At 45.7% G+C, this 11,949-nt stretch overlaps 1 protein-coding gene across 1 annotated transcript in view; it reads left to right on the forward strand.

Moving 5' to 3' along the window:
* The first annotated feature begins 3,358 nt into the window (after positions 1 to 3,358).
* ABCD4 (ATP-binding cassette, sub-family D (ALD), member 4) overlaps positions 3,359 to 11,949 on the forward strand; it is a 24,291-nt gene continuing 15,700 nt past the window's right edge. The window contains exon 1 of the mRNA XM_004682065.2: positions 3,359 to 3,444. Coding sequence (XP_004682122.1) covers positions 3,359 to 3,444 — 86 coding nt within the window. The remainder of the gene's footprint in view (positions 3,445 to 11,949) is intronic.

The raw sequence follows: 11,949 nt of genomic DNA on the forward strand, positions 1-11,949 counted from the left end.
GCCTGTTCTGCTCCCCACTCTGTCTCTGGTGAATCTTCTCGCCAACCCTGAGCCTCTGGCCTGTACCCCAGTTCTGTGTGCACAAATAAATAAATCTTTAAAATAAATAAATAAATAAGTAAAGGCTACTAAGGTAAAGAAAAACTTGTTTCTGTCTTCAAGGAAACGCTCAGAATAATGGGAAGATGTGTGTACAAATTGCCATGAATTGGGTGCAGAATATGAGAAAACTTGCAGTAGAAATGGACAAACACGTTGAAGACACAACAGGAAGCCTTGCTGGAGAAGATGCCTGGGAGCCACACTGTTCAGGAGACCAGGAAGATGGAGCCAGTTTTCCAGGTAGAGATGCAATGGATGATCTAGGGGTCATCCCAGACAGACCCTCTAAGACTGGTGCACTGCCCACAATAATAGGTAGGGCAGGTGCTCAATAAATCAGTTTTTGATTATTTGATTCAGTAGTATTGAATCAACACCTGACACTGTCTAATGGCACCTTCTTGTTTTTAAGAAAAGTGAAAAAAAAAAACAAAAACAGGTTAGTACCAAAACCGAATGCTCAGAGGTGTGAAGCTAGACTTAACCTGCCAAACCAGGAGCCACAGGTATGTAGAAGGTTTGGGTTTGGGGGTGAGGGGTTGGGAGGGAATCTCTGCCCAGATTTATCTGCAGTGTAGAATCAAGGTCCAAAGCCACTAACATTTCCCCTTGGGCTCAGAGACGGAGTTTTCCTTTTCTTCCCAGGTACATTGAGTTCAAGCCTGCCAGGCCATATTTGGGCAGAATCTTTAAATGACTTGTCATCTTTAGCAGAGTGACCTCAGAATAACTCCAGTGGCACTTCCTTCCTTTGGAGTTAGGTGAAGAGGTGAGTCTGAAGCAAGGTGACTAATCAAGTTAACTCCCCGCCTGGGATGTTCCTAAGATGTGACAGAGTATGGTAAGAGAAACAAAGTTTGGAATTGGTACAGAACTAGTCCTGACATGTTCAGCCAACTAAGATCCAGATTCCTTATCTGTAAAATGTTCACCTCAAAGACTGAGAACTAGGCGTCACAATGGACAGCATATAAGAAGCTAAGACCTCTGCTGAGTAGCCTTTCCTGAAATGAACAAACTACCTTTACTGCGCCTCGCTGCTGGGTCAGGCACTGTGCAAAGTGTTTTATTTGAGTTTCTGTTTTACTGATGAGTCAAGTGGTCAACATTTCTTTTCTTAATTGCAATTTTCACTTTATTGAGTTCAAGGTTTGAAGAATCAGTTACAAGTGGTGAACTTTTAGAACACCTCAGGTGCCATCAGGAAGTGTGGTCTTACTAAGTCCACAATACGGAGCTTATGTAATTGGTGAAGCTGAAAACCACAACAGGCACTTTCTTTTCCCTGAAAAAGTGGGGTGGGTCATATCTATTAGGACTTGACATAAAGGGGTTACAACTTCAATTTTCTTTTTAATTTTTTTGCTTATAGAAACAAAGAAATACAATGGTAAAATATGGAATCTTTTTTCTTTATGAATCAACGCTTCTTTCTGTTTCTTTAAAGTAGTATTTCTCAAGTTGGTTGTTCATTGGAATCTCCTGGGAGATTTAAAAAATGCTTCCCTTCCACCCTGAGAGTTTTGATATATTGGTTTGATATATTGGCCTAGACCTCTGGACTTTTTTTAAATCCCATATGTTGTAAGGTACAAAGTAGCCACTGCCCTAAGACCTCATGTTAAAAAAATAATCTGCCTTCTACCTTAATAAGCTTATTTTTTGCTTTTTAAATGTTTTTCCTCTAAGACATTTATTTTTTAAAACAAAAATAGAATGACAGTTATATATTTTCCTATAACTCTCTTCTTTCCACCCAACAACATGTCAATGCCCATAAAACTAACCTCCTACCTTTTAGTAGCTTCAGAATATTTTATTTCAGTGATGATAATAGTATATGTAAACAAGCCCTTGCAACTGGACCTTCCAGTTGTGTCTAGTTTTTCACTATTATAAATAACATTGCAATAGACACATTTGCACATACTGTACACATATTTCTATAGAATTCATGAAGAAGACTTGCTTAAAGGACATAAATGAGTATTTATATACTTTTTAATTTATTTTTATCTTTTTGTAAATTAACAAAGGCACATTCTGTGATGTCACGTCCTAGCTACATGCATAGAATTCTTGTGGCTCAAGCTGCTCCTCAGCCCCCACAAGAACCCAGGGATCCCCTGGACCCTGGGAGGTCAGAGCTGGCTGGGCTGATTGGACGCAGGACCACCTCTGTGGCTGTATCTCAGCTTTTCTACTTCAGGCAGGAGGTCACTAAGATACAGGGTTTTCCTTCCTTTTCCCACAGAGAGTCTTTTGATGTGTTGGCCCATTATCTGGAAAGTTGGAAGTGCTTTGAGACCACACTGGATAGTCTCAACAGCATTTACTTTGTTTGAAGCAAGGCCAGACCTCAAGGCCAGGGCCTGCAAGTGGAAGAAGATCAGGGCACAGCAAATTCATACTCAGGCCTGAATCTTGACAGAGCTTTTTAGAGATGAAGAATAACTCCTGGCCTGCCCCCTGAGCAAGTATTTGGGACAAAATGTGGGCTTCTGGGGCACCCCTGGTAGCACCAGGGGTTAAGTCACACACTACGAAGCTATCTGCAGCTCTGCAGCAGGAGTTCAATTCCCGGCCAGGGAAGTGACCCACACGGTGCAGCAGACCTCTCCTGTCCGACCCGCTGCTCCCCTCAGCTGTGTGGTTTAGTGCAACTTCCTGTTTTGTGCTCCACTCTCTGGTGTGAGATTCACTCTCTGGTGAATCTTCTCACCTGTCCCCACCTCTGGCCTGTACCCCAGTTCTTGTATGCATAAATAAATCTCCTTTATAAACTGGGCTTCTGCAGCAGAACACCTAGTATGGCAAGGGGAGTCCCGGAGGAGCCAGTGCTGAGGACGGGAAGGGTCAGCATGAGATCTTTTTCCATTAGGGAGCTCGTTAATCAACAAGTAAACAGCGGAACCCAAGAATTGTGCAAGAAACTTTGAAAAAGGAGTTACCCAATCCTTCCATTCCTCACTCACTCAGGGTGGGGGTGGGGAGAACCGGGCTCTTGCTGCCAGCTGCCTGTGGAGGCCTGGGGAGAGCAAGCCTCTCCTCTCTGAGGTTTTGTCCTCATTTGGAAAATGGAGCCCGAACTTATTTCACCTTGGGCTACTGTGAGAATTAAATCTGGGAATGGCCGCCAAGCATTTAGCATTTCATCTGACACACTGTGGGTGCTCAGTAAATAGTAACTACAATTATCACTGGATTAGGGAGCCATTCAAGAACGATAGGGACTAATATCCTACAAGCTGCCACCATGAGGGCCCGGAACCAGGAGCATAAAGAACCGAGAAGCAGCTTCCGCTTGCCCGCTGGTGAGCGGGATGAAGGTTCTGGGTCCAGGCCCGCATCTTCAGTCCGGGATCCTCGGGTGTGGACCTGCCTAATCCATACTCCTGGCTGGCTGTTTCTGGGACAACTGCGCTCAACGTCCTGGGAACTCAGAGGAGGGTCCTGGACACGGCCTTGAGGGAGAGAAGAGAAGGGGGGCGGGGGACTGTAAAAAATGTAAATGGGGCAGTGTGGCCGCGGCTCCAGCTGTCTGGCACTCACCGGAGCCAGAGGAAGGAGCCCGGGACCCCGGCGCCTTTTGTCCCCGAGCTTGGCTATGTTAAAGGTGGGGGAAGGGGCAAGAATTCGTGGAACTTGTCCATTCATTAGAGCCCCCGCTGCCAGCAGGTGTGAGAATGGGGGAGGGAGATTCGGACTCAGGCCTGAAAGGTTTAGAAATGAGAATTGCAACTCAGCATGCAGTGAACTGGCAAACAGATTCCTCAGGTTCCGGCCTCTAAGGCTCTGAAACTTCTGGCTGGTCAGACTTTTCTGCCTAGAATATGGCTGTGAACCACACAGCTGCTTGGAGTTCACGATTTCTGGAGCCTTCTCCAAGGCATTAGATTCAAGCATTAGATGTTACTTTGACTAATGTCCTGGAAAAACCAGGAGAGGAAGGATTTAGAGCCAGGAAAACCTGGGCCTGAGCTAGGTTCTGACCTGCCTAGCTGAGTAATTCCAGGCAGTTTCTTCCTGAGTTCAAGTTTTCTGTAGGTAAAGGGGGAATAATGTGCGCTCCTATCTCTCGGGGTTTTGTACAGATTAAATACACAGCTAATGTTTAGAAAGCTCTTAGCACAATGCCTGGCATGCAATAGGTGCTCAATGAATATAAGCTTATTTCCCTTAATAATCATAGGAAAATAAGCATAAACTCCCCACAAATTGTTGCACTTTGTATTTCCCTGTTGCTAAAGAAACTAATTTCTTTATGGTAATAGTAATCTTTTGCATTTCTTAAGGTGAATTGCCCTTGTCTGTCATTCAGTGTTTTTTGGTTTAATGAGGGGTGGAAATCTCTGTTACAGGACTTAACAATTTTTTTTCTTGGTCTGTCACTTTTTTTTTTTGCTTTTTGGTGTCTGTCCATGTAGAGCCTTCTTTTCTTCTATACAGTGTATGTCCAAATATGTGCACAGAGCTGGCCCTGTATAGCTGGTTTACTTGATGGCTTGGGGGCTCGCTGACAGGTCCCTTGTCTGATCCACAAGACTTCCTTTGACCCTCTGTTGTTCTCTAGGGTAAAAGACCTTCAGCCAAACTGATACCGCCCAAAATGCTGTCACTCTTTCCTGGTTTCTGAAAGGGTCACATCTTTCTTTTACTGGTTTGCTGATTTGGAGCAACTCTAAGATCTTATGGCAAAATTAGTGTGCATGAGTTTGAGATGAGGATGAGCACACGCACACCCTCCATATACCCTCTTTCTGGGCCCTGGACTGACTCTCTCTACCTCACCGTCCCAGCCAGCTGCCCACTCACATGAACTGACCGTCTGACCCATGCATTTCTCAGACATGTGTATACAAATCAAATTTCATGGATTATATTTTAATACTCTAGAAGAGAATGAATTAAATGTTATGAATTTTGCTTGCTCATTTATTGGTCACTTACACATGAAGATCTTATTTAGTCATCACAACAATAAGGAAAGTTCAAATTTGTTCATTTTATAGACTGAAGCTCAAAGGGGTTACAGCCATCTTAGCCAAAGTACCTAAAGCAAATAAACAGGAGCCCAGCTAATTTACATATCATAAATAACACATGATTAAAAAATTTTTTTGCATGTAATATTTTATCCTACCCGATGCTAAGTGGGAAATGTGGACTAGAATCCAAGTCTCTGGAATACCTGGTCTTCAGGGTTAAGACCCTGGAGTACTTACATGGAATTCTTTGGAAAGGGAAAAAAACCCTTGGATTAGTTAACTCTTGAACTCCACCCCGGATTTACTGAATAGAATTTCTGGGGGTGGAGCCGCCTTAGTAAACTCCTCACACCTGCACTCCTCGGAAATTCCTTTGCACTCTGAATTTTAAGAGCACTTTTGGATATTACACCCTAGCTTGCAATTTTAGATGCCATAGTCAGCTGTCCTGTGCTTGTGCTTCCAGTATTCCAAGTAACTCTTTGCATTCATTCAGCTATCCATCCATTCATGCTTATATTTGGGGGCCTGTTCTGCCAGCCAGGGACAGAAAGATGCATTAGACACTGCCCATGGCCTTGAACTCCTGCTGCACTGTAGACAAGTGAGCAGACACATAGGTTGGGTGGTAGATTGGCCTGCAGTGTGACAGACCTTGAGAGAGGTTTGCTGGGCAGCAGGTGCTGGGGTGGGGAGAGGGTGGGAGCAATCATAACAAATTCCGGGACATTTACTTCAGTCCTGAAAGGCTCATAGTTTTGTCTTCCTTTGAAAGGGGAAACAAGTGATAATGAGGATAAATTATAGCATGTGGCTACAATAGGCAACAAGAGATGAATTCAGATGAAGAAGACAAGAAAATGAGCTCCAGAACCAGGCGTCCTCGTTTCATCCAAGTTCCCCCACTGACCAGCCATACAACCAAGGCGGTGAAAGTCACCAGTCCTCTCCATACCTCAGTCTTGTCTTCTATGAAAGGCAGATAACAATATCGTCTCTTCCACTTGTTTGGTGTACAGGTTAAATGAAATGCCCCACAGAAAATTCCTGATGCAGCTCCTGAGATGTAGTAAGCATTCAGTGGAAACTGATAACGGTTTCCCGTTTCTCCTAGATCATCCCTTCAGCCTACAGATATGTTGTAATATCCTTTCAACCTTGACCCCATATCCTCCTTGAGCTCCTAGCTCGTTATCTGTTTCCAGATAGTGCACAACTCTGAAACAATTACCTTAACCCCATTTCCACTTCCTCACTCTCCTCTCTCCAGAACCTTGCACGACTGACTGATAAGCTCTGCAGTGCAAGGCCGGTGGGCAATCCTGGCCTCAGCTTGCAGCCCCTCAGTACTACCCCATTTGGTGATCCAGCCATGCTTCTTTTTAAAAGATTTATTATTTATTTATTTATGCATACAAGAACTGGGGTGTAGGCTAGAAGTTCAGGGGGTGAGAGGATTCACCAGAGATGGTGAGGAGCAAACAGGTAGATCCCCTGCTGAGGGGAGCAGGGGTTGGACAGGGGGGGTTTGCTGTGCTAGCCTGGGCTGGGGAGAGAACTCAGGCCGCAGTGTCTAGCGGTAGCTCAATAGCGGTAGCTCCCCTGCATCGGGGAGACTCTAGCACTCTAGCCACCCTTCCAGATGCCCTTCCCTTGGTTTTCAGGATCCCATCCTCACCCACAGCTCCTCCTTCCCTGCTGTTCCTCCTCCATCTCCTCTGCTGATTCTTCCTCCTCTTCTCCTGGTCCTGCCAGGAGGTTGGGTTCCATCTGATCTCTCTCTCCTGTTGTATTTGCTCTCTTGCACTCCACTGAGGGTTCCCACTTTTACAGCTCCAACTCAGACGTTCCCCTTCTTTTCTTCACCAAGAATTCTCCCTCTCTCAGTAAATAGTATTATTGAATTCATTGGTGAGGCGAAAATTACTCTTGATTCTTCTTTCTTTCATTCCCCACCTCCAAACTCAAATCCTATGCTTTACTTTCAAAGCATATCCTAAATGCAAAACTTCTCACTTGCCCTAGAGCAAGGCTTCATAGCTTTGGTACTGGACATTTGGGACCAGGGATCTCCTGAGTGTTGCATGCTGTCTTTGGAATATTTGTAGGAAGCTTAGTTGCATCCCCAGCTTCTACCCATTGGATAGAATGCCAGTAGTATTCCTTTGGTTGTGACCATCAAGACACATCTCCAGACAGTGTGAATGTCCCTGGCCTTGTAACTGGGTGGTCCCTAGGAGAAGGGAAGTTCCAGGTTCCCTGCCCCACCCAGAAGGAGGGTGGAACTGAGCAGAGAAAAAGGAGAGAGAAGAAGAAGAGAAGGAAGGCCAGATGGAGAAAAAGATGGAGACCTGAGGAAGCCACATGGAGCAGCAAGCATGTGATGAAGAAACTGGGCTTGTTTCCTGACCCTGGACTGGTTAAGGCAGATGTGGGTGAGAGACCTGTAGGGAGGTGACCATGGCAGTGTTTATACTGATTTTGATTTTGCTCTTTTCCTCTCAGATTTGTCTGGCCTTTTCTGACCCTTTTCCATGGGTCCCGGCCAGAAGGTGCTTTAGTCTTGTGGCAGCTTTCAGGCCTTGCTTTGGGCCAATCCCTTTTGGGTTGACTTTTGCCCACGAGGTGATGGGTAACTTCAGGTGTTCGATTTAGAAGTTATATTCTTTGTGTTAAATATTGTATATTCACTGTATTAAAGTCACTTTTCATTAAAGCTTTATATGTTTTGTCTTGTTGCGGCGGATGGCAGAACCCACTTAAAGCAGGCAGGTTTTGGGGCTTCAGGGGTGTCCCTCTCCCCCTGTCCAAAACAGAATTGAGGTGCCCTATAATAGCCCCTGCTGGGGGCCAAAATTGCCCTGGTTGAAGACCATGCCTCTATAGTTCCCATTCTCTGTCTTACCTGAAGTATCAGAATAGCCTAACTGGTTTTCCTGCCTCCACTCCAGCTCTGCCTTCTCTATACTGCAGCAAACAGAGTAATCTTCTAAAATCATAAACCAAATCTTGTCACTTTTCCATTTGTCACTTTTCCGTTTGTAACTCCCTGGCAGCGCAATGAGTTAAAGTGTAGCACTGCAAGCAAACCGCAGCCACTTCAGTGTTATTTCAGTCCCCAGCCCCGTAGGTGACCCACATGGCGCAGCTGACCTCTCCTGACCTGCCCACTGCTCCCCTCAGCAGTGTACTTCAGTCGGCCTGTTCTGCTCCCCACTCTGACTCTGGTGAATCCTCTCACCACCCCAGCCCCTCTGGTCTGCACCCTGCTTCTGTATGCATAAATAAATAAGTCTTTAAAAACCCCTCTTTATGGCTTCCCTGTAGCACTGAACATAAAACCCAAGTCCTCATGGTGATGTCCAAGCCCCTGCCTGATCTAGTCTGGGCTTATTTCCTCTCTCCTCTTGTCACTGCCTGCAGCCAAGCTGACTCCTCTGTGCTCCTTAAGCATGTCAAGAATACCTTCTTCTTGGGGCTCTTGTATTTACTGCTCCCTTTATTCAGGATGCTCTCTCTGGGGCTCTGCATCATCTCTTTCTTCTCTTCATCCAGGCTGCTGTTTACACATCCTCAGAGAGGTCTGTCCTGGCCACCCCAACCCAAGGAGCACTCCACCCACTCTCCCTCCCTACAACTTTGTGCTGGACCTGAAGATTAATGCCCTTCTGTGACGAAGGGCTTTTTGCCTGAGTTCCTGGTGGAACAACCAGCAGGCAGCCCTCAGCCCCTTCAAAATTGTCTCATCCACAGAGCAGACTTGCTCAAGGTAATGACCTTCCCTAGGAAGCTCATATCCAAGGGCGGATTAGGGCACAGCAAGAAGAAAGGAGGCAGCTGGGCAGGGCCATTCCTGCTCTAGTGGAGTCACTGGCCTGCCTCAGCGTCATTCCAGGCTGCGGGTGCATCCCCTCCCCTCCCTCACTTCAGAGCATGCTCTGTCAGTATCATGCGTGCAAAATGGACCTCTCCAGATGTGCATCCCAGCGGACTCCACCTGTAACACCCCCTATTGTTTTTCTACTGTCGCCCATATTTCATATCCATTCTGTTTGTTTGTTGTGTGTATCTATCTGCTTAAGGTCTGTGAAGGGAGGGACTTTTTCTGAAACTGAGTAGACCTAGTATCTAGAACAAAGCCTCCACAGGCAGAGTAAGGGCTCAGTAAACACCTAGTAAAGGCTCCTCTTGACACCAAGATTACCTTATGCTCAGGAAGTCCTCGGGTGATTTCTAATATGAAGACTAACTTTTCAACAACTTGGGGGGGGGGCAGGGGAGCCAACTTCCCATACGTGCTTTACGTCTAGAGTGGGGACAGGCTCAGGAGATTTCAGATGTGGAGGACTGACTTGCAGGACTCTGTGCTCAGCTAACAACTTTATCCCTCCTACCCAGTCTTCCTTTGGGCTGGAAACAATTTCACAGGCTGCTTTCAAACAGGGAATTTTGGGAACCGGGTTCAGAGCTGGTGTTTTGACCTGGTAAGCCCATAAGATAAATTTCAGATTAAGTGGTTCTTCTGCAATCACTTTTCATCTTTTTCAAGTGCATTCACTTTACTCAGTAGTTTCTTAGGATGGCCATGAGCTGGGGGTCTCCTTTACCATCCTACTCTTATACACACTGGACAAGGATGGGAGGGAGAGCCTCATTCATTCATTCCAGAGTATTTTGTTTTAAGATTTATTTTTATTTATACATGTAAAAACGGGGGTGTAGGCTAGAGGTGCGGGGTTTGGGTGGAGGGTTGGGAGGTTGGGTAGATGAATCACCAAAGACAGAGTGGGGACTAGAACATGCAGATCAACACTGCTGAGGGGAGCAGAGGGTGAGACAGGAGAAGTCTGCTGTGCCACGTGGTTCAGCTCCCTGGCCAGGGATGGAGCTCATGCTACAGTGGCTGGTGACAGCTGCACTTTAGTGCTGCACTTTAACCCCTTGCACCACCAGGGAGGCCCCATGATATTTCTTACGTTCAAAGTAATATACAGTGCTGAGGAGCCCTGGGATAGTAACGCCACCAAACACGAAACCAGAACACTTTCAAGAGTGAAGGGCCATGAATTATAAACCTGGGTTGCCCTAGGGAGATGGGGTCACTTGCCTTAATACTTTGGATGCCTTATTAAGTTTTCAAAATTGTATTTTAACACTTATTTGTTTGATCTTCAAAATAATGAAGATATTCTTGTGAAATGATATGGGGAGTAGATTAAATTCTTGCCATCTTCCAGCACTACTCAGTTATCACCTCTCCCACAATGTCTGGACTTCCCTTTTCTCCCTTCGTGGATTGGATGGCCCTCTCTGTGGCTCTAGGTTGTGCTGTTCAATGCTGGAGGATATGGCAAAGCTGAGGTTTTTCTCCTCCCACAAGGAACAGTGGAAAATGTCTGAAAACAATTTCCATTAGCACAACTGGGTGGAGGGAAGTGCTGTTGGGATCTGTGGGGAGAAACAAAGGCTACTGCTCAACACTCTACAATGCACAGGACAACTTCCCCACTTCCCTCAATGGATTATCAGACTCCAAAGTGTCAAGAGTGCCAAGGTTGAGAAACCCAGTAGTATGGCACCTTTGTCATAGCACTTAAAGGATATCTGAAATTGTCAAGTGGTTGGCCTTCGCAGCTAGAAAGGCAGCTCCTTGAAGACAGGTGAGATGGGGATCTTGAGTATTTGATATAGAGTTGACACTTAAGAACTGAAGTAAGGTGAGGAGCTATAACCAGATTCAAATTCAGGGTCCTGTGAAAGCATGCTGTTTATTTTCTTCATTTTCCCTCTCTTTGAGCGTTGTATCAGTCCATTGATATCCATTTCATTCATTCATTAACAAATACTTAATAAGCATTTACTATGTACTAGTAGTGTTCTAGGTACTGGGAATACAGCAACAAGCAAGACAGTCTCTGCTCAAGTGAAATTTATTCAAGTAGAAGAAGAGAATAAGTAAGAAAACATGATTTCAGACAGTGATAAACAGGAAGAAAATAAAAGTGTGATGCAGGGGTCTCCCTCATGCAGTGCACATGAGGTTAAAGTCTCACTACTATCAAGCTGTCACCAGCTACTGCAGCACAAGTTCCACCCTGGTCAGGACGCTGACCCACATGCCACAGCAGACATTTCCTGTCCGGCCCACTGCTCCTCTCAGCAGTGTACTTCGTTGATCTGCCTCTTCTGCTCCCCACTCTGTCTCTGGTGAATGCTCTCACCTATATCCTAACCCTCTGGCCTGCACCTCCGTTCTTGTATGCATAAAAAGGAGGTAAAAAAGTGTAATGCAATAGGGAAAGATGGTGTGGAATCTCACAATTTAGGTAGGATGAAGTGGTGACATTGAAACTGTTGACAATAAGCCATTAGACTGATGAGAGTTGGGGGGTGGGGTGGGGAATGGGAGGCGTGGGAAAATTGACTGAAGCCTTGTCAGGCTTTTAAAAAAAATTTTTATTTATTATGCATACAAGAACTGGGGTACAGGCCAGAGATGCAGGGGTGTGAGAGGATTCACCAGAGCAGAGGTGGGAGCAGAACTGGCACACTGAGAAAGTACACTGCTGAGGGGCGCAGCGGGTGAGACAGGATGGGGTCCGCCACACCATGTGGGTCGGCTCCCAGCCCGGGGGTCGAACTCACACCGAAGCAGCTGCAGCCGGAAGTTCCACAGTGCTGCGCTTTAACAGTTGTGTCACCAGGGAGGGCCAGGGAGGAACGTTTGCATTTTAACTACAATCAGTATTACCTGGTCACTCTGGCTTCTCAGGCTTCTTAGGGAGAATATGTGAAATATCCGTATTCAAAAGTCTAAAATACTTGTCATAAAACATAAAATAAAAATGGTAAAATGCAT

Source organism: Condylura cristata, unplaced genomic scaffold (assembly GCF_000260355.1).
Source record: "Condylura cristata isolate star-nosed mole 26May11 unplaced genomic scaffold, ConCri1.0 scaffold00013, whole genome shotgun sequence".
NCBI lineage: Eukaryota > Metazoa > Chordata > Mammalia > Eulipotyphla > Talpidae > Condylura > Condylura cristata.